Source organism: Drosophila bipectinata, chromosome 3L (assembly GCF_030179905.1).
Source record: "Drosophila bipectinata strain 14024-0381.07 chromosome 3L, DbipHiC1v2, whole genome shotgun sequence".
Lineage (NCBI taxonomy): Eukaryota > Metazoa > Arthropoda > Insecta > Diptera > Drosophilidae > Drosophila > Drosophila bipectinata.
The window spans coordinates 15573706-15596288 of record NC_091738.1 but is presented as its reverse complement, the minus strand read 5'-3'; the positions used below and the strand labels follow the sequence as shown (position 1 = coordinate 15596288).

General features: G+C 41.4%; 2 protein-coding genes across 2 annotated transcripts; both read right to left on the bottom strand.

The window, feature by feature from the left end:
- Positions 1-19276: 19276 nt before the first annotated feature.
- Positions 19277-20598, bottom strand: LOC108119502 (odorant receptor 67d-like). The gene is made up of 3 exons (XM_017232722.2): positions 19793-20598; positions 19550-19739; positions 19277-19495 (listed from the first exon to the last, which is right to left on the bottom strand). The coding sequence occupies exons 1-3, from the start codon at positions 20596-20598 to the stop codon at positions 19277-19279; spliced, it is 1215 nt and encodes a 404-aa protein (XP_017088211.2).
- Positions 20599-20915: 317 nt separating this feature from the next.
- On the bottom strand, positions 20916-22302 carry LOC108119508 (odorant receptor 67d-like). Its single transcript, XM_017232727.3, has 4 exons — positions 21965-22302; positions 21467-21904; positions 21222-21411; positions 20916-21160 (listed from the first exon to the last, which is right to left on the bottom strand). Exons 1-4 carry the CDS (start codon positions 22300-22302, stop codon positions 20939-20941), a joined length of 1188 nt encoding a protein of 395 aa, XP_017088216.2. The 3' UTR covers positions 20916-20938.
- Positions 22303-22583: the final 281 nt, after the last annotated feature.

Genomic DNA, 22583 nt, shown 5'->3' with positions numbered 1-22583 from the left:
TTATATGTACACATATCAAGCAATTGGATTTGGAAGGCAAATTGGACAGACAAAGCCAGAGACACATGCTGGAGATTTTGTGGGGCTGCCAGTATTCCTGTGTGGCACAAAGCTCGTTTGAAAGCCTTTGTCGCAAAGCCCATTAAACACGGGCCAGGACCAATTTGCCAGGACCTCCAAACTGAAACAGAAACAGAAACCGAACACTAATACGTATACGCCAGTCGATACAGAAATAGAAAAAAGAGATATATGTTTTTGGGAGGAGACTGTGTAAGGGAGGAGACTCTGACTCCGGGATCGACTCTGCCAAATGAAATGTGATGAATTGTATGTAATTTGGTTGGGCGAAATTTTCATGGGGAAACTCCCATCCCATCCCACTTCGGTCTTCGCCATCAACACACTTTTCCCGCTTTTCCGGCAAAATGGCAAACTGTCAGTTTGGAGTTCTTCGTTCGGTCGGAGCTACAGAAACTGTGCGGCACTCACATCTCATTAATTTGTGATTGATACGCTGGCTCTGAGCTCTCATCTCGCCAACCACCCACCCCAGGTCCTTGTGAGGCAGGATACCGCCTCCCCGACTCCTCCTTTCGGCAGTGTGTTTGTGCGTAAAGCGTCACAAATGAAATTGAAGTGTGTTTGTGATCCCATTACAAATAAGTAAAGGGAGCTTCTTTTTGGATGGATCGGATCGGTGAGAGCGGCGGGAGGGAGGCGGTGGCAGCACATTTGATGGATTTGCATGCGCTGTGACACAAGTCACTAAAATATCTTATTACACAGTCACACACCAGCACGCAGACACACACATGAGTGTTTCTGCCTTTGGCAGCCATTTTTTATTTGGAACCCATATAGGCCGCATAAACAAACAGGACCTGCCATTGGACTTAACTGAGCCATAGCTATGGAAAATGCAGGTTAAGAAAAAATTAGGGGTTTTTTGAAGATTCGATTAAGAATTAATATTTGAAGATAATCAGAGGTTATAAAAGTTTAAATGGCTAAGATCAAGCTATACTTTTTAATGAAAAGCCTTTATAAGTAGTTATGGACTTTAAAGTCCCTCAGACTTGATGGCTTAGCTTATAACTCTCTTGTTAGATATTTTTTAAAACTTTTTCTAATTTAACTCTATTTATTTCTCTGTGAAGTGCCCTCTCTTTTCTGGCTTGACAAAATTGTCTTCCATTTATTTTTCAACTTCGATTTTTGCCCGTCGCGCTTTGCGTATTTTCCAAATTTTTTTTTTTTTTTTGTCGTTTTTTTTGCAAATTGACACCCTCACACGCACGTACAAACATACCCACCCACACACACATACTCTTGCCAGGAAAGCTTGTTAGTATCGTTGTTGTTGTTGTTGTTATGTCTATCTGGCTGTCAAGCTGCGGCTGCCGCTGGTTTTTCAGCGTTTTCCGCTACTGCCGCCGCTGCTGGGACTGACTCCTTCAGCAGCTTCATCAATGCCGGAAGCGTGAAAATCTACAACCGAAAGAAAGGGAAAAGTTCACAAATGGAAAATTACGGGTGCACACGTGCACACACACATATACGCATATGTATCAGCCACCCCCTGACCCCTGACACAATAGCAACAACAACACATACTTCCCAACCCCCTCTGCCATCAACAATTCGGTCTCGTTTGTCATTTCAGGTTGTTTTATTCAATTTCGAGGCAAGCGAAATCCTTGCAAAAAAAAAAAGAAAAGTAGTCCTGGCCAGGACACTAAGGGAGGTGGCTGCCTACCCCCACAAAAAAAAAACTCTTTGAATATATAACGCGCTGAATGTCATGTGATATGTCACACATGTAGCCCGCCCGAGTGCCACACCCCCATCCCTTGGAAAACCGCTGCCTTATCGGCTGCCATATTAATGTACTGGAAATTTGCCATTTTTTTCCTTCTGCAAAAAAAAAGAAAACTGGGAAAAACACCCCAAAAAAGTAGGATGGGAAAAAAGGACTCTTTTTTCATTTAGTTGTCAATTTTCTTTAATCTCATTTGGGCCCAGAGATCAGAAATAAAAACCATTAAGCATAAATGTCCTTGTATGTGAAAATAAATATAGATACAGTTGGGCTTAGATATTATTACTTTTTAACAGGAATTCCTAAGATATCTCTCGATGGGAAGATGCTGATTTTCTTTTCTAATCTATCTAATTTGTTGTCCTTTTTGAAAAGCCCTATTTTCTTATTGACCACTGTATGGTTCACTTCTGTATGCTGACACTTTGGCAACCTTAAGCCATTCAATGCCAGCGATGCGTATCCGCCAGTCGATTCTAATCAGGGAATGCCAATCGGGCAGCAAAAGGCAACCGAATGGATAGAAGACCCCAAGTTTCTATTCTTTTTCTCGGTTGCACTCCAATGAATTTCATTCGCTGTCCCCAGCCCTCAGAAATGAAAAAGGGTCAGTATTGTTAAGAGGGAGGTCCAGGCCTGATCCTTTTGTTGGTAGCTCCAATGACTTTTGGCTTGGCAAGATTGAATGATATTGTCCTTATTGGGTAAGGCGATTGATTGTCCTTGTTACGGTTGGCAGAATGGATGTTTCTCCATGAGTGATTGTCATTGGAACCTTGAGATATCTGAGTAATTAAATGAGCATCGAGGGGAGATGATGAGATCGAAAAGGATAATAAAATTTATTTGCCATTTAATGATATAATATTATTCAATTTTAAAAGGTGACTTTTCAAAGAAAGAAGACTTTTTTTCTTTTAAAGAACTTAGCCCATTAATTTCTAGTTTCATTTTAATTTCGCTTTCATTTTTCGGTAGACGTTGCAAGGCCGCAGCATGCAACAGCAATGGTGGCAACAAATAAGTCTGCGTCTGGGGAAGCCCCGTGGAAATGAGTTCACAAAAAGAAAAGCTTTGACTGGGCCAGGAGGCAGCGTGGGTGGCAAGCTGGAAAAAAAAACGTAACTGTTGCATTAAAAGCGAGGCAGCTATGGCGATGACGTAGCTGCTGGTGGTGCTACTGTGAAAATGAGGCAAGTTCGTAGTTAGTCAGCGTTCGCTTTTCAGCTTTTCCGCTTTTCCTTGCTGCTGGGCTCCGCTTGTTTCATTTCATTTATTTCAGCCTGGTGCCGGCAAGAGTTTCCCCAGCCTTGTTGCTGCTGCTGTTGGCCCTCTCTTGGGGGCTATAATTTCATTCGCCCATTAAAAATTTACTTTGCAACCCACTCGGCAGAGTTTTTTGCAACTGCTGTTGCTGCTACTGCTGTTTTTTCTTGCCACAACAGCCGAGTCGACTCCAGTGAGCCACTCCATGACTCTGGCCTTAGTTTGTTTTCGGGGGCGAAAGCCGCAAGAGAGTGTGGCACCTACATATTTTCCCCTTCCAGCCGGCAAATGAATGGAAATGAATATAATCAGTTAGAAAAAAATTGATAATAACATTGATCTAAAAACTATAGCATATTATTTATTATCCTAGATCCTTGAAGGACTCTTATCTTCTACATCCTTGTTTATTTTATTTCTCATCTTACAAATAATTAACTTTGTAACCCCTGTTTTTGTCTCCGTGTGATAATGAGAGCTTTCTCTGCCACTGAAAGCAGAGTCGCTGGCTGCTCTGCCGCTGCCATCGTCGACGTCGACGCTGCTGTGGGTGTACGGGGAGGGGTGCTGCGCTCATTTTCATTTTCATTTTCGTTGATGAGATAATGGCCTCGGTGTCTCTGTTTTTACTTTGGCTCTGCATTTTCCAGCTTTTCCTTTTCCTCTCCCTCGGCGGCGTGATGATGATGAAGCTGCCGCGAGTGAATTATTTTAAATGTAGGTCTCAAGGTCAAGGTGACGATGCTGCCACAGCTCCGCGGTTTTTGTTTTGCTTTCTTCACTGCCTGCGTCGCAGCAGCCGCCTCTGCCGCTTTCATTAAGCGCCGGCAGCGGTACTTTTTTTTTTTTTTTGTTGATTAGCATAATGAGGAGGTGAATGAACTCAATATGCCAGCAACAGGTGGTTTTCCTGGTTTCCTTTTAATTACGATTTGTTTCTGGGGCTTTTTGGGATTTTTCTGAGAGCGAAATAAAAGTGTTGCCTACTTGGAGGCGCCATTTCCGGGGCAATTCTCGGAGGGCGTATTCGATAAAATTGCGAAAATTGCTGAGGGGCGAAAAGGAAGCGACGGACGTGAAATGCGAGAGAAGTTGCCAGCGGGTGAGTAGGTGGAACCGTCGAACGTCGACGACGCACATCAAAATATGCAAATTGGAATTTCAAAAATACAGCAATATTGCTGAAGCCTTCGAGCTTCCACTCCACATCTCCGTGAAATCTCCCCCTCGATGCCACACCACCCGTCCAGCCAGAGTCCACCCACTCGTGGCACATACTCTTGTATGTATGTGTTCGGTAGATATCTTTGTACAGTAGATACTCGATTTTATTTTGAAATTTTTTAAAATATATTTATATAATTTTCAAGGTCCTTACAGATAGGTTTTTATGCCTCCCAAGCTTCAATAATTTTTTATAGTTTTGAAATACGTTTTCAAATTTTTACTGTACAGTATATATCTATATAGTTAACCCGATTTTTTGGGCGCATGCAAATTTCGTCGCCCTGCGGCTGCGACTTCGCTGCCAGCGTCGCTAACCAAGGAAAGAGACAGGACGTTTGGCCAGAAAGTGAGAGACAGAGCAGAGAGTGGGTGGCCATTATTCGCCTTTGGCCTTCTGCCCGCTGCTTCTGTTTTCCCGCAGCAGGGGAAAACTCTGCCAGGCAGCGACGCCAGCTGAGGCGTCGGCGTTGCTGGCCAGTGCGCTTGCGTGCTGTTCCTCTGTCTCACTCTTTTCCGAGTCCTTTCACTCGCACTGACTTGCAACCCCCGAAAAACGTTCCATTTCCAAATTGTTTTCCCGGAGAAAATCGTTTGGCGAGGGGAATGGTTTGGTACTCGATACGAGGAAATTAACGCCGTGTAATGAATGAAAATGAAAATGAAAAACAAAGACAGGCAGAAATTACCCAAAATGAAGTTTTCCAGCAGCAGCAGCGGCAGCGGCAGTGGCAAGGCAGCAGCGGAAAATGCAGCAGAGTAGCAGGAAAATCAGCAGGTTGGGGTTCATTGGCAGTGGAATATTTAATGACGTAATGCGGCGTCGACGGCGCAGCCTCGGCTTCTGCTGCTGCTTCTGCCAGCAATTAAGCAACAGTTAAATTAAACGGGTTTCTAGTTCAAGGACACGACCCAGCGAGGACGTGCCGGCACAACAACAGTCACAACAAGGGTCGACAAAATGGGTGGTGTGGGCGGCTGGAGATGAGTGAGTGTGGCTCTGATTTTAATTGTGCAGCTACAATGGGAGTTTTAAAATATATCTAGTTGGAAAATTAGAGTAAACTAAGAGTTAATAATCTAAAATATTAGTTTTTGTAAGGTAGCTTTTCCTTACAAAACTGGCAAGGTGGTAGTCTTAAATAGCCACTATTAAGCCCTTTATAAGCTTGGTTCTAAAAGTGTTAATTACTTAACTAGCTTTTCAAAATAAATTACATGTTTCTTTCAAAATCATTATAAATTAATAAAACTAACATATTTTTACTCATTTTCCAGCCCCATCCATTGTAGGAAAAGGCTTTTATTAATTTTACCAGCCGGCAACACGTGCTTTTGGCCAAAACACCGGCAACGTCACGACGCTCATTTTCATTTGTGCGATTTTCATTTTCATTCATTTCGCCCACACCAGGCCACAGCTGTTCCTCCTGCCCCCCAAACTCCGTACTCATTTTCCATTTTCCACTCTCTCTCTCTCCACCACGTTGGGGCTAATGACGATGCCAGCAACAGCTGATGACGTCGCGGCTCTGCCGCTGTTCATTTTCTTTTAATTTTCCGCGACTTGTTTGGCGCGCTCTCCTTGGCTTTATTTTTATCGTGAGATTCGCGGCCGGCGGAAAAAACAGCTGTTCATTAGAGGGAAAAGCTGGATAAATTAAAGCTCAAAGAGTTGAGGAGAGATTTTTCCCGCCACAGAAAAACCCAGGAGGTAAAACGCCAAAGAAGGTAAACTAAGGACACTCATTAGATAATCTTTATTTTAATTTAAATGTATTGCATGGCTTTATGAAATAAAATAAAAACAAATTAAATGCTTAAATGGCTTAAATTATTGTGTGTACTTTATTATTGGAATATGGATTTTGGAAAAGCTGCCAAAGTTGAGGACTGACTTTGAGCTAAGGACGGCCAACAATCGCAACATAAAAATGTACAAGTATGCATAAAAGAATTTTCCTTTTCTTATACTTTTCCTCATTTGCCCCGAGCCCTTCCTTTAACTTGGATGTTGGCTGCCTCATCGTTGGAGGACGTTTTACATATATTTTTATGAGATAAAATAGAAAATTTTGTTATCAGGCAGCAGCGGCAGAAAAGGATATAAAGCAGCACACACACTAAGCCAAACACAGAAACACACACACACATGGGGTACAAAGGGCCCCACTTGAAATGGGTGTAGAAGCCAGGAACACCCACCCTAACATCAACCACACTGAGTTGCCAGTGCCAACGGAAAATGTCTTCGGGTTGAGTGCTTTTCCGGGGAAAATGTAATTTTCTCATGGCAGCCAACCTTGGCTGTTCGTTGTCGGTACGCTTTTCCCAAGCTTTTCCTGAGTTTTGAGCGTCGAACGTGGCGCGATTGAAGTGTCGGTTGGGTACCTAGGCGAGAAAGGAAACTTAAAGGATGCTCCTTCCAGCTCCTTGCCGCTTGCTCCCCCTTGTAGCTGTTCTCCTTCTTGACAGTTTCCTGTTGCCCTTTTTCGCCAGCGCCTTGCAAATTGCTCACGCTTGCCAAGTGTGTGCCTCTAGCTTGGTGTGTGTGTGTGTGTGCACTTGAAGAAAATATTCCAACCAAAAATATTTGTATTAAAAAAATTAAAAAAAAGGTCACTTTGATGTTTCGCAGTGTACCTAACATCGTCCTGACTGCTGCTGATGTTGCTGCCACTGTCTTTGTCATTATCCTTTTGGGGTATTGCGACGTGTCAAAGCAACAACGCCATGTCCTGGTCCTCGTCCTCCACCCAATTCTTGTCTCCCCACCATGTCGCCCCCACCACTTTCTTCCAACCCCGCCCATTGTGCTGTGTATGCAGTAGCATCCATCAATTTGATGGATAAATATATGCAAATTGTGTATTAGCTGTCGTTGTTGCTGCTATTGCTGATGCTGCTGCTGCTGTTGTTATCCTTTAGCAAACATACACACACAAACACACACAGATACAGGACCCACAGCTACATCAATAGTCGCCCACAAGGATGGCATGGAAATGAATTTGGCACACGTGTAGTTGAGCACTTCTCTAGCTTTCACCCATTTTCTCTCCGGTATCTTGCTTTGTGTGCATTTGGCTTGAAACTCCACCGCCCCTCCATTGCCCCCCTTGCTCCGTCGGTTGTTGGCCCAGGGAATACTGGTTCAATAAATCATCCTAACTGCCTGTCGAAATGGAATTTCTCAAGAGCAACTTGAGGCAGCATATGCAAAGGAATTGTCAACCTTCCCGGCGAACTCCACTAATTGAATTACCCACGAATTTCACACGCTGCAGCCCTTTCACTTTTCATTATCCTTTATGATTTTATTCCCAACAAGGAAGAGGGAAACTTAGTCCACCAGGCCTCAGATGCAAATTCCTTGAGAGGGTTGCTACAAAACCCCTACGTCTCGAAAGGAAACTTGATTTATATGCAAAATCATCAGAGGACAATGACGAGAGGAGGATCGACACGAAAACTAAAAAAACGATCAAATGTCGGCTCGATTGTTGCCTCATTTGCATGCGAATGCCACTGCATGGGATGATGCTGGAAAGCTGCCACAAAAATATTGTATATGTAAAAAACCTGAGACCTGAGGGAAACTCCGAGGCAGATGCGAACACCGCGCGACATGTCAAACTGTGAAAATTAATATTTTTGCTTGTTCTGGTTTTATTCGCGCAGTTTCGCAATTTCCCAATTTGATGATGCTGCGCAAAAATTATGCAAATTTATTCTGCCACCGCACGGCATACACACACAAAAGAAGTTGTAACAGTTTTCCCTGCAAGGTCTGTAAGGTGTGAAAGGGTTTTCCTTTCTTTTGTTTAATTAGCACACAAAAGGTTAAGGGGCAGGACAATTTACGAGGGGCGAGGTGCCACACCAAGGGGTGCTAATTTTTATTTTGCGTAACATAAATGAAAGTTACTTGCTATGATACTAATTTTCTAATCATTTTTAGGTTTTTGATCAATAAAATAAATGTTTAGATAAGTACTACCACTAAGTACTACGTACTTGATGTTCCCTGAATTCTTGATTTTTGTAGGCATCTTTTAATTATATTTATTATAATAGTATTTATTTAATATGTTTATATATATTTCTTTCGTACCTTTAATTTAAAATTTTTAATTAATTTTTAAGGAATATATTCTTTTACTTGAACTATTTCAAAAGAAATAGTCTAAAGAGTAGAGTCTTGTTGAATACAGCCTTTTTATTTGCTTTCCATTTCATTATCCCCTCTATAGTTTATTAAGGGATCTGGATAACAAACCTTGCAAAAAAATACTCTCAAAAGCTGCTGGCTATGCCACTTATCCAACTCTAATATCCTTTTGAAAATCAAATCATAGTTACAACAATAGATTTAGTTTTTCAATTTCGAATAAAAAAAAGGTTTTAATAATTAATTTTCAAAAATGCTAAGCCAAATCATAAAATCTTAAGTTTAATAAATGATAAAGAACTTTTTCTATAAACTTTTTATAATTTTTCAAAACTAAAACCATCCAGGATTACTAATTTCTAATGCCAATAAACCAACCCTTAGAGGATTTTGCAAATTTGCCACCGTGGACTGGCGCCATCTGCTGTGCGAAGAGCGAAACCAGGCAAGCAGTTCAAAGGATGCTGTTCCGGCGCAAGCAGTGTGCCAGGACAATCCCTCAAAGAAGGCTCTCTGCAAAAATGCCAAGGCAAATATTAATAAAATAACCCTCCCAGGCAATTATCATTTTGCGTTTTTAAAAACGCAAATATGTGCGGCGAGATAATGCGAAAATTAATTTCAATAAATTGCAACAAGCCTGAAACGAGAGAAGAACGTGGAACTGCCTTGATAAATTGTGCGAATATTTAGCCGGCATATTTCAATGCTGTAGTTGCAGCAATTATTAAAAAGCAATTAATAAACAGAAGATGGAAACAAGTTGCAAGCTTGCGAGTTGCAACTTTGCAATTATGGGGACGTGGCCAGGCACTCTGGCTACGAAATGAATTATGTTGTAAATGCCGGACATTGCCAGCTGACCGTTGGCCTGTTGTAATTTCAATGTTTAATGAGAGAATACCGCAACCGAAGAAAAATACTCGCTACCACAAACAACAACAAATACAAAAAAGGCAGCTGCTGCTCCCTGAGCTGCGCATTAATTTTAAAATAAACGCTCTGGCTGCCTTTTTGGCCCAGAACCCAGCCCAAAACCATCCATCGAATATTGGCTTCGATTTGATGATTGGTCGTTAATTTGCGTTAACGATCCGGTTAAAGGGATATTCCGTTCGGTGGCCAAAACAAACAAGCTAGCCAACCAAATTATATCCTCTTTTATGGCTCCGATCGTACTGGATCGCATCGGATCGGATCTGAACTGAACGGATCGAAGGGCCAACGGGATAATCGTTCAAAGGTAAGCACGCACCGTATTGCGTGCCACAAGCACGTAGCAGGAGTCCAAGTTCCTCTCGCTAATCGTCGATCAACTGACCAACTGGCTGACTTTCAAACTGCACAGAAAGAAATACATTTATTCACTTCAGAGTGGATAAATGCCCATATGTTTACCTTTCCATTTTAAGCAAGACTTTGTTCTCTGTGTTCCTTTAAGTCGGCGTTAGGATTCGCACTGTTGGCTTAACAAAGTGGCGGACTTTCGACTAAAAAAAGGGTCCCAGTTGAATGAGGAATGTTGTTGCAGTTATAAAAGAACAACAACCTCTCCCCTCGGCATTCATTCCTTGCAAATTAAGTGCAATTAGGCTTGAAGTCGTTGTCTTCGACTGGTGAGAAACCAGATCGCAACTTTGGCTTTTATGTACTTGGCGCTTCTTGCGGAAAACAAAAAAAAAGTTGCAAAGCCAAAAAAAGTGAAAGTACTTCAAAACAAGTATGAAAAGGTAGCTTTGAGCAGGACTTAAATACTCTTTAAGTTAATTGTCTGCATATATTTTTTTTGATTTGTTATGTTTAGATTGTGATGTATTTGTAAACAGTTTAGATTTTACACAAATAAAAATATTTGGCCAATTTTTGCATTTTAATGACGGAAAAATGTGCATAAGTCGGCTAATACTTGGCCGATCCAGAAATGTAATACCTTCCCGATCTTAGAACTTCGAGTACCATCATTTTCTATCGAATTCAGGCATAAAAAATGTTGACCCTTTTTCGAAATTTTTTAAAGGGTTAACATCACAATTTTGGCAAAAATTTGATAAAATTCTTTTGATGAAGATCGATACGGATTAGAACTCTGATTCATAGGTGGTATTTCGTTTTCCGATCGGTTGCGGAATATTCAAGATTTTCACTAAAATGTGTATAAAAAGCTAAGATTTTTAAAAACAAAAATTTTAAAAAACGTTGCCCGTTTTATTTTATTTTTGTGGTGGTAATTTGTCTATAACTCGGCTAATACTTAAGATATCTAAAAATGTCACACCTTCTCGAATTTGGAACTTTATAAACCATCTTTTTCAATCAAAAACTGGTATACAAAATTTTTACCCTTTTTTCGACTTTTTTTTTAAAGTAGAGAATTTTTTTTTTGAATTTTTTCAAATATCTTAATTTTGAACAAAAAATCGATCAAATTTTTTTCTTTTATTTTTTGTAATCTTTTAATGAAGATAGATAGATGAGAAGATTAGAACTCTGATCCATACATGGTACTCAGTTTTTTGATCGGTTGCGAAATATTTTACATATTTGCAAAAAAGTCTATCAAAAGTTAAGATTTTAGACAACAAAACTTTACCCAAAATTTGAACCAATTTTTGATTTTTGTGAAAGGGAATATATATAAAGCTCCTCCGATATTTGTCACATCTAGGCAGGTTCTACTTTGCTGATTCTAAAACTTTGAGTACCAGTATTCCCAAAAAAAAACCGTCAGATCCCAGATGCATTTTATTTAAAAGAGATCCCTAGACATAGTTTTTATGATAATTGCTTTAAACTTTATGCCTTCAAAAAGGAGTAGTTCATTCTTTCAAGACTTATCATATAAGGAAATCGCCGCCTGGAATTAGCTTCGTAATAAAAACCATGAGGAAAACTTGTACTTAGTTGTACAAGTGCTCGTGTTCTAATTACAATGTTTGGAGTTATGGCTACACACACGCAACGCCCCTCCCCACCGTCCGCCCATGCAAATTCCCGCATCGTTATGTCTTCATAAAGATGGCAATCAGCCTAAAAGCGGCAGAGAGCCCATGTAAACTGGGCCAAAAACACCCGACCATTAACTACCAATAATAACAGGCCATGGGATCAAAGACGGGTGGCAGGGTGTGTGTGCTGTAATGCATGTTATTAAAATTATTTTTAAATATATTGTGCACTGGCGACACTTTGCATGATTTTCTGCTCGACTGAATGGCTAAGTGGGAAAGTGGGAAGGAATGGGGAACGCAGCGCTCAGAGGGTTAAGGGTCCTCGATGCAGCCGTCGCTTGGCCAAACGATCTGTTAATAAACACCTTCCTTTAGCATCGCCCTGTACCTTCGAATGCATTCAGTCGAGAGCTGCTGCAGCTCTGCCCACATACTTCAGATATATGTGCATTATTTTAATGACAGACCAGCTTTCGGCCTGTGACGCACGCCTCAGACATTAAGAAGCTATGGGTATATGAGGTTGAGGAACGAGGCAAGCAACAACGAGGCAAGAACATCAACAGCGACAACCATGATGACAGCTCCAAACTTCGCCGAAAATGCGAAGGACAAGACAACATTGCTGCTGGGGCACTCAATTTTTTCGTGTTTTTTTTTTTTTGTTTTCTGGGTAATTGCAGGGGGACATTCACCGCCAAAAGGAGGAGCCTGATAAAGGAAGCCCCTTCGCCAAAGGCGTTGCACAACCTCAATGAGCCGTGTGTTGTGTGTGTCACTCGATCGAAAGTTGTTGCAACGATGCCACCGAAAATTAAGTACTCTGCATGCACGCGCTCTCATTAATGGGTCGACAAACTGGCTCGATGATGGATCGAACATTAAGTATATTTACAATCTAGTACAAGATTGTAAGGTATAATATTAATAAGGTATTTGAAATTCATTAAATGTACAAGAAATAATATAAAATATATATCCAAAGTCAAAACAGGAGTTACCTAGCCTAATGTTTCATAAACTAATTCTTAAACTCTCTAAGCTATCAGCCTTAGTAATAGCTTAGTTTTAGGAAGTTCTAAAATTATTTGAATATTTAAAAAAGTTATACAAAATACTATTATTTCTCCCCAAACTGTTTCAATATCATCCACTGAAATTGTAAAAACAAGACATGCAAATGGCAATTGCAAAGTATCAGTTGTTGATTTTGGCTTAATGAGTTTGTAGTTGAATGTAATCATGGGTTGTTGGCCGAGCTGTCCTACATATGAGCCTCAAAATTATTGGATGTGCTGGCCCTAGGGAGTACGGAGCAGTTTGTGAAGCACTGGAATGGGCTGCCACTAGCCGCCAGAGGGCGCTGAAAAACTATTGATTGAGGGGTTGCTCGATACCCATTGGAAGATCAATTAAGATGGTAGAGACTGAAAATCGAATGACAACCTCTCACCTTGTGTCCGACCCGTGACCCGTGACCTCACACAATTTCATGGCTCAGTACGCAGAGCAACAGACAGGCGGATAAATAGAGTTGCAAAAACACACATTAACTCGGCTCAGCTCCAATTTCGTTTCAAAAAGCCATTAAAATGCCCCAGGCGGAAGGACAAAAAACAACAACCAGTCATGGACCTGAAACAAGAAAACAAACAGAAACTAAGCGAACCTGAATCCGAACCTAAACCTGAACCCAAACCCCTCGGGCCAATGCCGCTCTACGTCTATGCGGACAACCCTTTCCTACGCCCCTGGCCAAGCATCCCCGTCCCGTCCCATCCCTGTCCTGTCTTCCTGTCAAATCGTCATGATTTAATGAAAAAATCAAGTGAAAAAAACTTATTTGCATAGGGATATAATTTGGCATTAAACGGGCATGGAAAAAAAGGATTTTGTTTTGTCGGTTTTTTTTCAGGATTTTTTTTTTTGTACCATATATCCTTCTGATAGGAAATGGTCCGTTGCTATCTGTTTGTCTGAGATTAATATGCCGTGCATCTGTCGGGGTTTGTCCCATAGATCTTTGCCCTGTCAGTTTGTTTTTCAGTTTTTGGTTTCTATTTTTTTTTTTTTAATTTTTTCTTTGAATCATGGTTGAAAATTAGCATGGATACGATTTCACTTTTTCGGAGTTCTTCCCTTTTTTTATGGGTTGTTTGAGTTGGCTGTTTGCTGTAATCGATAGGATAGAGTTTCGGCGGCTAAGTGAAGCGCAAAATGTTCACATCAAGATTTCACCTTCGGATGTGAGCATTAAAGCTTAGATAGTTTCATTTTGGGACTTAAGGTATTAAGTGACAAGATTTATCATAGAAATTGCCTTAAATTAGCATCTTTGTTACCTTGACGGCATTTTTTTAATTTCTTTCCAATCTCGATGGCCACAAATCTTACCACAAAAAAATATCCCATCTTATCCGTAAGCTTGCATACCATTTTTTGGACTAAGCTGCCAGCTGAAATATTTATTAGAACTTAAATTGCCTTCTAATTACAGTCGACGCCTTTGAATTAGCATTTCCATCGCGTTTTCCTCACCTGCCCAGCCCCCGGCATCCGAAAACATTGTTCATCCCCACGAACTGGCCATTCTGGGGGTAAAAATAACATGCAATGGCTGGCCATTTACATAAGAAATTGGCTTGTAGAATTAATCCGCAATAAGCCCGCTGCCGAGACGTTGGCGGAGAGTTGAAATTACCGTATTAGAAAGCAATTAGCATTTGAGTCTCAGTACCTCGCGCCCACTCAAAAACAATGGCCTTCACCAAGGGGGGCGTGGCTGACCAGAATTCCAAAGCTAACACCGTGGTATACCTTCATATATCTTAAAGATTTTGTTTTTTTTTTTATCTTCTTGGTCTGGGCGGCATGGAAATTAAATTTCCGTTAAGGTTGACGCTGACGTTTGGCGGCGATTGGAAATTAAATTTACCAAGAGGTGGCTGTGTACAGAGAAAAAAATATTTAAGAAAATTTAACAAGTTTGTTAAGATTTAAAAAGAACTAAAATATAGCTCAAAAAACCCTAAAAACCTTATAGTTTAGCCACAAATTTTCTATAAAGCTTACTAGCCTTTAAGCCATTATTAGCCTGATTTTCTCCCACTGCTTTTGGCCAAATCAGCAATGTTGGCCTGCCTGGATGGTAAACAAACGCGCTCGGAAGCCATTAAAAATTATCATTTGCGCATATTGATTAGGACGACGAAGCTCCTGAGACATTGGATTAGGCGGGCATCGATGGTGGGCAAGCCGATGGGTGGGTGGGGTAGTTGTATCTCCTGGGTGTCCTGGCAGTTGCTGTTTCTGTTTTGCTGGCAGGGAAAACAAATATCGATTCCATCCCTTAAGCTCTTGGCACCCACATCGGCCCACACCCTCAATGGCTGCCAAACAAAGGAAGTGAACTGTGGAGAAAAAAAGTAGAAAAAAATATAAAAATCCGGAGAGGAAAGAAAAAAAAAAACTACCCACCCATGGGCCAAGGAATCCACCCCTCGCGGGCAAAAAAATTTCTCCCCCGCCTGACAAAACCAGACGACGACGCTGACGAAGTTGACTCCGGGACTACCCAGGGCTACCCAGGAGTTGCAGGACTCACAGGACTCTGGAATCATCCAAGCAGCGAAAGCAACCATTAAAATTTCGAAAATCCATCATTGGAAAAATGGTCGAAAAAAAAGCTGAGTAACAACAAGAAGAACAAAAAGCGACGCACCACTTCCGAGGCCATGTTTTTTTGCTCTCTTTGGGCTTGATATATATTTTTTTTTTTTTGCAGGATCTGTTGAGGGTGTGTGAGATTTTTCGCAAGAGAAAATGTCGATTTAATTTTTCAATATTCATAAATTTGTGTGTGTGGGTGGGCTTTGCCGTCGGCGTGTGAGTCCGGCCAAAAGTGATTTTATTTTCTAATTTGCAACGAATTTCGGCTCGGTCCTCTAACAAGTCATCCCACCCATCCACATGTCTGGTCCGTCTGCCACCCACCAGCACACCCATCCTGCCCTCCTTTTACTTACAACTCGAAAAACGGGAGAAAACGAGAGGCAGCCATGTAAACACAAATCCAATCAAATAAACGAAATTAAGTGCCACGTTGATTGGAGGCAAATCTGTTTTTCAGCCTCAATGATGACAATCAAGCAAATGCAAAGGCAAACCCAAACGCAACTCAAAATCAAAATCCAAATCCAAATCAGAAACTGAAGGCTCAGAAAGGAAAAATAATACTCGTCCAAAAAAAAATCCGCGAATTCAGCATAATGTGTTTTATTTTTATTTGGAGGCACAGGCAGCGAGAAATATGCCACACAAATTTGCATTAGGCACCTGTAATTTCCACACAGCCTTTGGGGAGATCCTAGGACTTGGCCAGGACTTGCGGCAATTTCCCACAGGCCAGCCATCCCCAGTGGCAACCAGTAGCTTGTGGCATGTGGGTGTGGCAGGGATATTTTGATTGTTATTTGTGGGGACAGTAAAAAGCCAACAATGTGCGGTTCCTTTTTACTTGCCCGTTGTTGTGGCTTTTCTCTGCGGCTCACCTTTACGTTTACCTGTTCCTGGGGCCTGGTGCCTGGTCGTCCTGTAAACGCGCCCACAGGAGGCAGGACACTGCCACGATTTTATTATAAGTTTTCTGGCCAAGGTGCTCCGTAGAGAGATAGAAAGCAACGTGGCACGGCGCATTGGGGGAGATTGAAATGTGAAATATTTTTAAAAACCAATTTCGTTGAGCCTGGACTCCCAGCAACGCCAAAAAAAAAAAAGGAATTGGGAAGGGGCTGCTGCCATAAAGGAAATTGTTTTTATGAATTTCATTGAAATGGACGGAAAACAAAGGCCGCCGACAGCTGAAGTCCAAGTTAAAGAGATTCCTTTGAAATACAATAAAATACACAAAATTATTGTTGTTTTCTAGAAAGAGAAATTCCCATTTTTCTATTAATTCTTCCAATATTAATTTCCTTACTTTTCACCGCCAACCTTCACCCTTAATTAATAAAAGAAAGCCACTGAAGTGTTTTTGTTTACTCGTGTAATCCCGGCCTGTCATAACTTCACCTCATAATTAGTAAAGTCAACCCGAAATTGGCACACTTTTAACCCTCGACCCTCGAGAAAGAAAGAAAGAAATTGGCAAACAAAGCGAAAGGTGAAAGTGAAATGGCAAACAGGACAAACAGGGCCAACAACAAAGAGGGAATTAGCAAACATAACAACGATAATGTCAGTGACAAAAGGGGATTGCGACCCCTTGAAAATCGATTCGATTTTGCGACTTAATTGCTTTGACATTTGACTCTGGTAATTTTTGGCAAATGGCACTGCGAAAGCGATAAGTCCCCGGCAAATCGATCGGGGTTGATCGGTTAGGGGCGGGGATTAAGGACTATTTACCAGAGGACTTTAGGGATTTGGCAAATGGTTTGGGCGTCATTGGATTGATTGGTAATACCCCAGTACCTGTTGAGGTTGTCTCAACAGTGTTTTTACTAGTTTTGTAGTCAGGTTTTCGAGGTTCTAAGAGGAGCAGCTGGCAGGAAAAGCATCCTTGTCTGTGGCAGGACTATAATTTTCGTCCTGGGAGTTTCTCACGCGCCTTTTGCACTTGCATTATGCATGAGATTTGGTCCTGGAGAGCAGCCTCGGTCGCCAGACCCTTCGCCCTGCCTCCTTTGAACGTGCCTGTCGCCTCTTTTGTGTCCTCTTCGTGACAGGAAGCAAATGTCCTGTTGTGTCACTCATATGCAAATTGCCGGCTCCGCACTCCTTTTCATCCTTTCTTCTCGGAGTTTTTTTTCCATCTTGCTTACATCTGCGTCTTATTAATTAGAATAATAATTAATGAGGCAACTCCTCGACGGCGATGCACGTGCAGCCCAAGAAAGAAGTGGCCGTACCCTCCAGGACGATGGCATAAATTAGTTGCCTCATTGCCAGGACCTCTTGCAAGGATGCCAAGGCGTCGCAGCGCCGAAGGCCGAAAGCCAAACCAATTAAATTACAAGCAGGCGGCCAAATGATGCGTACTTAAACACGTCGACGTGATGTGGATATGAAACCAGGGGTGAAAGGGGTTAATGGGAAATTCGATTCGAATTTGCATATAATTTCTATTTAATTTAGGACCATATCCCATCCCACCTTTTTTTTGTTCGCCCAGCATCCCTTTCTTGCCAGCCAATTAATACCGAACATTTTTACTTTGGCTACAATATTTTTTCCACCAAAAAAAAAGAGCGAGGAAAAAAATCAGAGGACCTAGACGTGGCGATAAAAAAAATATGGGAAAACCTTTCAATGTGCACACTTCCTGCACAGACAACCACAACACCAACAATAACGGAAAAAAGGACGCATCCTGTTTCAGCTGCTGTGTATGCAAATTTTTTGGTTCTAACCTTTTTTTCCTGTGATTTTATTTTTTTTTTCTTCCACGTCCTGCTGGCTGTTGTTGTTCTGCTGACTGTGATGGAAAGTGAAGCGTTTTGTTGTCCCGACAATATGTAACTGACACTTGAAGGGGTGTTAGAGCAACATCGTGATGTTGCGATGTTGTTGCCATGATAAAAACAACAAAATCAGCATCCTCCAGTCAACGGGAAGCAATCTCTAATGTAAAAACTCCATTAGCAGTTCCTGTTCCATACTCCCAGCCACCCAGACACACACTTTCCTGCCCATGTCGGCCCTTGAAGGATGTCGCCTGTTTGATGATTCTGTGCAATGTAAGCCTGATTTATGATCTTCCAACAACATCCAAATAAAAAAGCCTAGGACCCCACCAAATTCACTTTTAGGCCGCAAAAATATACTCTACAAGCTCTTCAAAATATAGGCAATCCACAACAAAATAAATACAAAAAAATTTTGAGAAAAAGTAAGGAAAAGAAATCATCAGCACGTGGCTGAGCCAAATTGATATGCGCCATTAGGGTGGCTGGGAAAGTGATTATGGGTGGAGAAAATAGCGAACTTTTGGGACAAGGTGGTCAGGGGAGTCCGGCGTGTTGCAGGACACGTTTTTTTGTGGATTTTTTTCGAACAGGACACGTGTGTATAGATTTTCTACAAGCCTCAAAATTTCTCACAAATTCTATCAAATAAAAAAATATTTTATTATTTTCTTTTTTTCAAATGTAGTGAAAATCTAGAGAAACTTCTTCCTCCATTAAATTAAATTTAGTTATAATTCTTTAAAGGATACCACCAATGCAACCTCCAAACTGCCGCCGAACCCCTCAAGAATATGGCAACTCATGAGGTTTTTCTTAAGAAGTTTTCCCTCTCCTGGGGATGAAGTGGGGTTTCCAGAGCTGGCCAGGCGGCACCTTATCCATAAGCAATGATGAATAACGGTGCTTACGCTTCGGACATTTGATTAATGATGCGTTTACCGACCCCACAACACTCCCTCCCAATCAACCATCCAAAGATTTCGTCCTGCGCCCGCGCACTCAATTTTCAACGCCATTTTTTTGTGGATTTCGGTGGATATTATTATTATTTTTTTGTTGGTTCCCTTCTGAGGTGGTGTGGCACACTATTTTGGTGTGCGGGCTTTCTGTTCTTTATGCCCGGACATAACTTTATTTTATTAGCACTACGTGGCAATCTGCTGGATTTGCGCGGCATTAAAAGACAATTTTTACAACTTACCAACGATGCTTTTTCATACTTTTCCCTCATTTACATTGACCGCTTTTTTTTCCTCTAGTACTACTTTCCATGGTCTGTGGCCGAACAGACATTATAATTTTTTGTGTTTGCCCATAAAAAGTGCCGGGCTGTTTATTAAATTCTTTGCGGGCAAGTTCATTAGACAAAGAGCTAAAATTAATCAACAGTCTCCTTGCCCCTTAGCAAGATCATCAGGGCTGTGTACGTGGTCTTAGATAGTTGCAAGGCGGTCTGCATGTTGAGGGGCAACATCTTTCCCACCGAGAGTCCGGCGGTCGCCTGGGTTCGCCGTAGCATGTAGAGCATGGTCCGCTGCTCCGTAAGAGGTAAATCGTACCAACGGAAATTATAAACGATATCCGTGAGGTCAGAGTTCTAAGGAGACCTCAAATGTAATCAAAAAAGTCCCCCAACAAAGTCAAAACTTACCGAATTGTCGACAATGGTCCCGAGGGTGCAGTACATCATGAAAGTACTGATTGAGAAAAAAATGTACACCTTTCCCGACGGCCAGTCACCTCTTAGAATGCAGTACAGAATCGATAGATTGCTCACACAACATGCCGAAATCTCCACGAAAATAATCACAAAGAAAACGCGTTCCGAGCATTCAAGGACTCTAAAGGAAGCTAATCATAAAATGATGTCTCTAAAGACTTAATAATCTTTTACCTCAAATACTTCTGATGCCAGGACACGATGTGGACCATATCCTGTCGGATTTCTTGGGAACTGATCTTGTTGTGGGATCGGAAAGCTTCTAGCTTGACATCTAGATCATGTAGCTTGCAGCGCAGGATATTCTTTGCGACTGGAGCCGATGAAATAAAGAACAACAAATACATATCGGCGGCATAGTTTCCCACGCCTCCGACCACCATGCACACGGTATGAAAGGCGGTTAGGAGATAGAATCCGTATTTGGTTTCCGGATTCATCCCCGGCACTAGAAATGTCATCATCATGAGCTTTATCTTATACTTGATATAGTAGAAAAAAGGAAACAATATGCATAATGATACCACAATGAAGTAAAGCACTCCGAATCCTTTCATCCAAAACTTGATGCGTTGGAAGTCCTCTTGCAAGCATTTTTTATAATGGTCACCGCGGCTCTCGTGCTCGAAGGTGACATCCATTATGTCCAAAATCACCCAAAGAAATCGCCGATCCTTTATGTAAAAGATTAGCTTGGCGATGGATTGGGCTCCGGCTCCGGCCTGGCACGTACACTGCAAAAGTACCATCCAATCCCCATCGATGATCAATCCCTTGTAAACGGTGTAAACTGCTCCAACAGCAAAGCTTATGGCAATGAAAATAACTAAGTAACCCCTCCAGCTCAACACAAAGGTTGGAATGGTGACCTCCAGGCCCACAAACCGAGCGCAAGCATCCAGTTTTTGCCTTAGATCCTTAAAATCCTTATAAACTCCTTCGTTTTCTTCCTTTTCCGGGGAGATATCCTTGTTAGCCATCTTCCTTGCAGCTTACCAGTATGAGACTTTGAAAATCTAGACCCAGTTTTGTGGCTTTTATAGGCGACTCGTAGTTGTCGTCTTAATTGGCGTGGGACTTATGAATTGGCCAGCTCAATGAATTAAGCCCCAAAGAGCACGTGTTTCTTCAGTGACAATTGCTTAATTGATTAGGTTAATAATCTGAGAACTTGGACTGGACTTGCAAAGAACTAAAAGGAGGGACTACAAAATCAATATCTTTGTTAGTATGATTTATAATCTTTATTGAGAATATTGACTTTCTAATACATTTGGTGCTTTTCTAATACATATTACAATTTTTCATGGTTTCTTGTAATTATTTTTCCATTCCCAAGTAGGTCAGCATCATCATGGTGAAACTATACATGCCCTTGGTCAGCTGGAGGGCTGTGTTCATGGACAAGGGCCACATGTTGGCGGCGGTTAGATATGACTCCGTTTGGGCCTTGGCCAGCATCAGGACAATGATCTTCTCCTCCTTCACGGGCAGCTCGTACCACAGACAACCGGAGTAGATCTCTCTCATCAAGGCGTCATTCTAAGTATAAAATAGGATGTATTTATCATATTTTATTTGGATTAAAGAAGCTCCAGCCTACCGAAATTTCTACTGCAGTTCCAAGACCACAAAAGGCGTACAACATGGTGCCAGCATAAAGAAGATAAATGGGAGCTGCTGGCCAGACGTGTAAGAAAACACAGGCGATGGTGCACAACATACTCATGCAGGTGGTAGAAAGTTGCACAAAAAGCACAATGCTATAGATCCTCCTCGTTGTTAAAAGAATGCTTAAAAAAATATTAGATTATAAAGTGTCATATTTAATTCAAAATCCATACAAACTTTTGATATTTTTGGTGCCAGGCCACCAAATCGAATAGCAATAGTCTCATCTGCTCGTACTCGGTTCTCTTGAGCACCACTTCATTGAGTTCCTTTATTTTTATGCAAAATATATCCTTGATTAGAGTAAGATTAGTCACAAACAGAAAGAGGTACATGTCGCCTCCGTAGTTGCCGAAACCACCGAAAGCTATGAGACCCACATGCACCGCCGAGAGAATCATGTAGCCGCCGTCGGTATTTTCATCGATTAGTGGCATCAAGAATTGCATGACCATGATTTTCTTTTTATAAACCACCAGATAAAATATGGGAAAGCTCACAATGCAGACCATGCTCATCAAACAAGGACACAAAAAACTCAGCATGAGTCGCCAGGTGATCCTAATTCTGCGCTCTAGACACTCGGTGTATTCCCCGCCCTTGGCGCCATACTCTCTGGAAATATAAAAAATAATACATATAATTTAAATGACCCTTAAATTTTATTAGTCCCACCGGTAGATATCCTCGTAGCTATACTGTATGTGACGCAACAAAGGTGCCAAGTTGGCAGTAACCAATAGCTTAGTTAGTCCTTGAGTAGCAGATCCCACCATGGCCATGGCCTGCAGAATGATCGTGAGGTCTCCATCTATCACCACTCCTCGGTATATTGTGTATCCTGTACAGGCATAAAATAGTCCAATGGCGCTCAGTACCAAATAGGTCAGCCACCACATCTTAAAGTTCGGATTGGCCACATCATTGCCACAGAATCCAACAAAAAACCGAATAACCTTAATTATTCTCAAATATCGGTCAACGGGTGTTAATTTTGTATTTAATTTGGACATTATAGAAAGCACACGAAACTAATGTTGGGACTTGAATGTTTTGGCTTGGTGGAAAATCGTGGCTTTTATTGAAAAGTCTTACCAGGTATAGCTGTCATAATATTGACAACTTAATGGGAGTGTATAGCAAAACAATCAAGGCAGTGGTAATTAAAAGAAGGTATCAAGGGTCTATATGGAAATATGGGAGCTACGAGTCTTCAGAAATATATATGAAGAGTACTAGAAAGTGTGTTTAACCTTCGACTTTGTTGGAAAATAACTTTACCATTGCTTTTTAA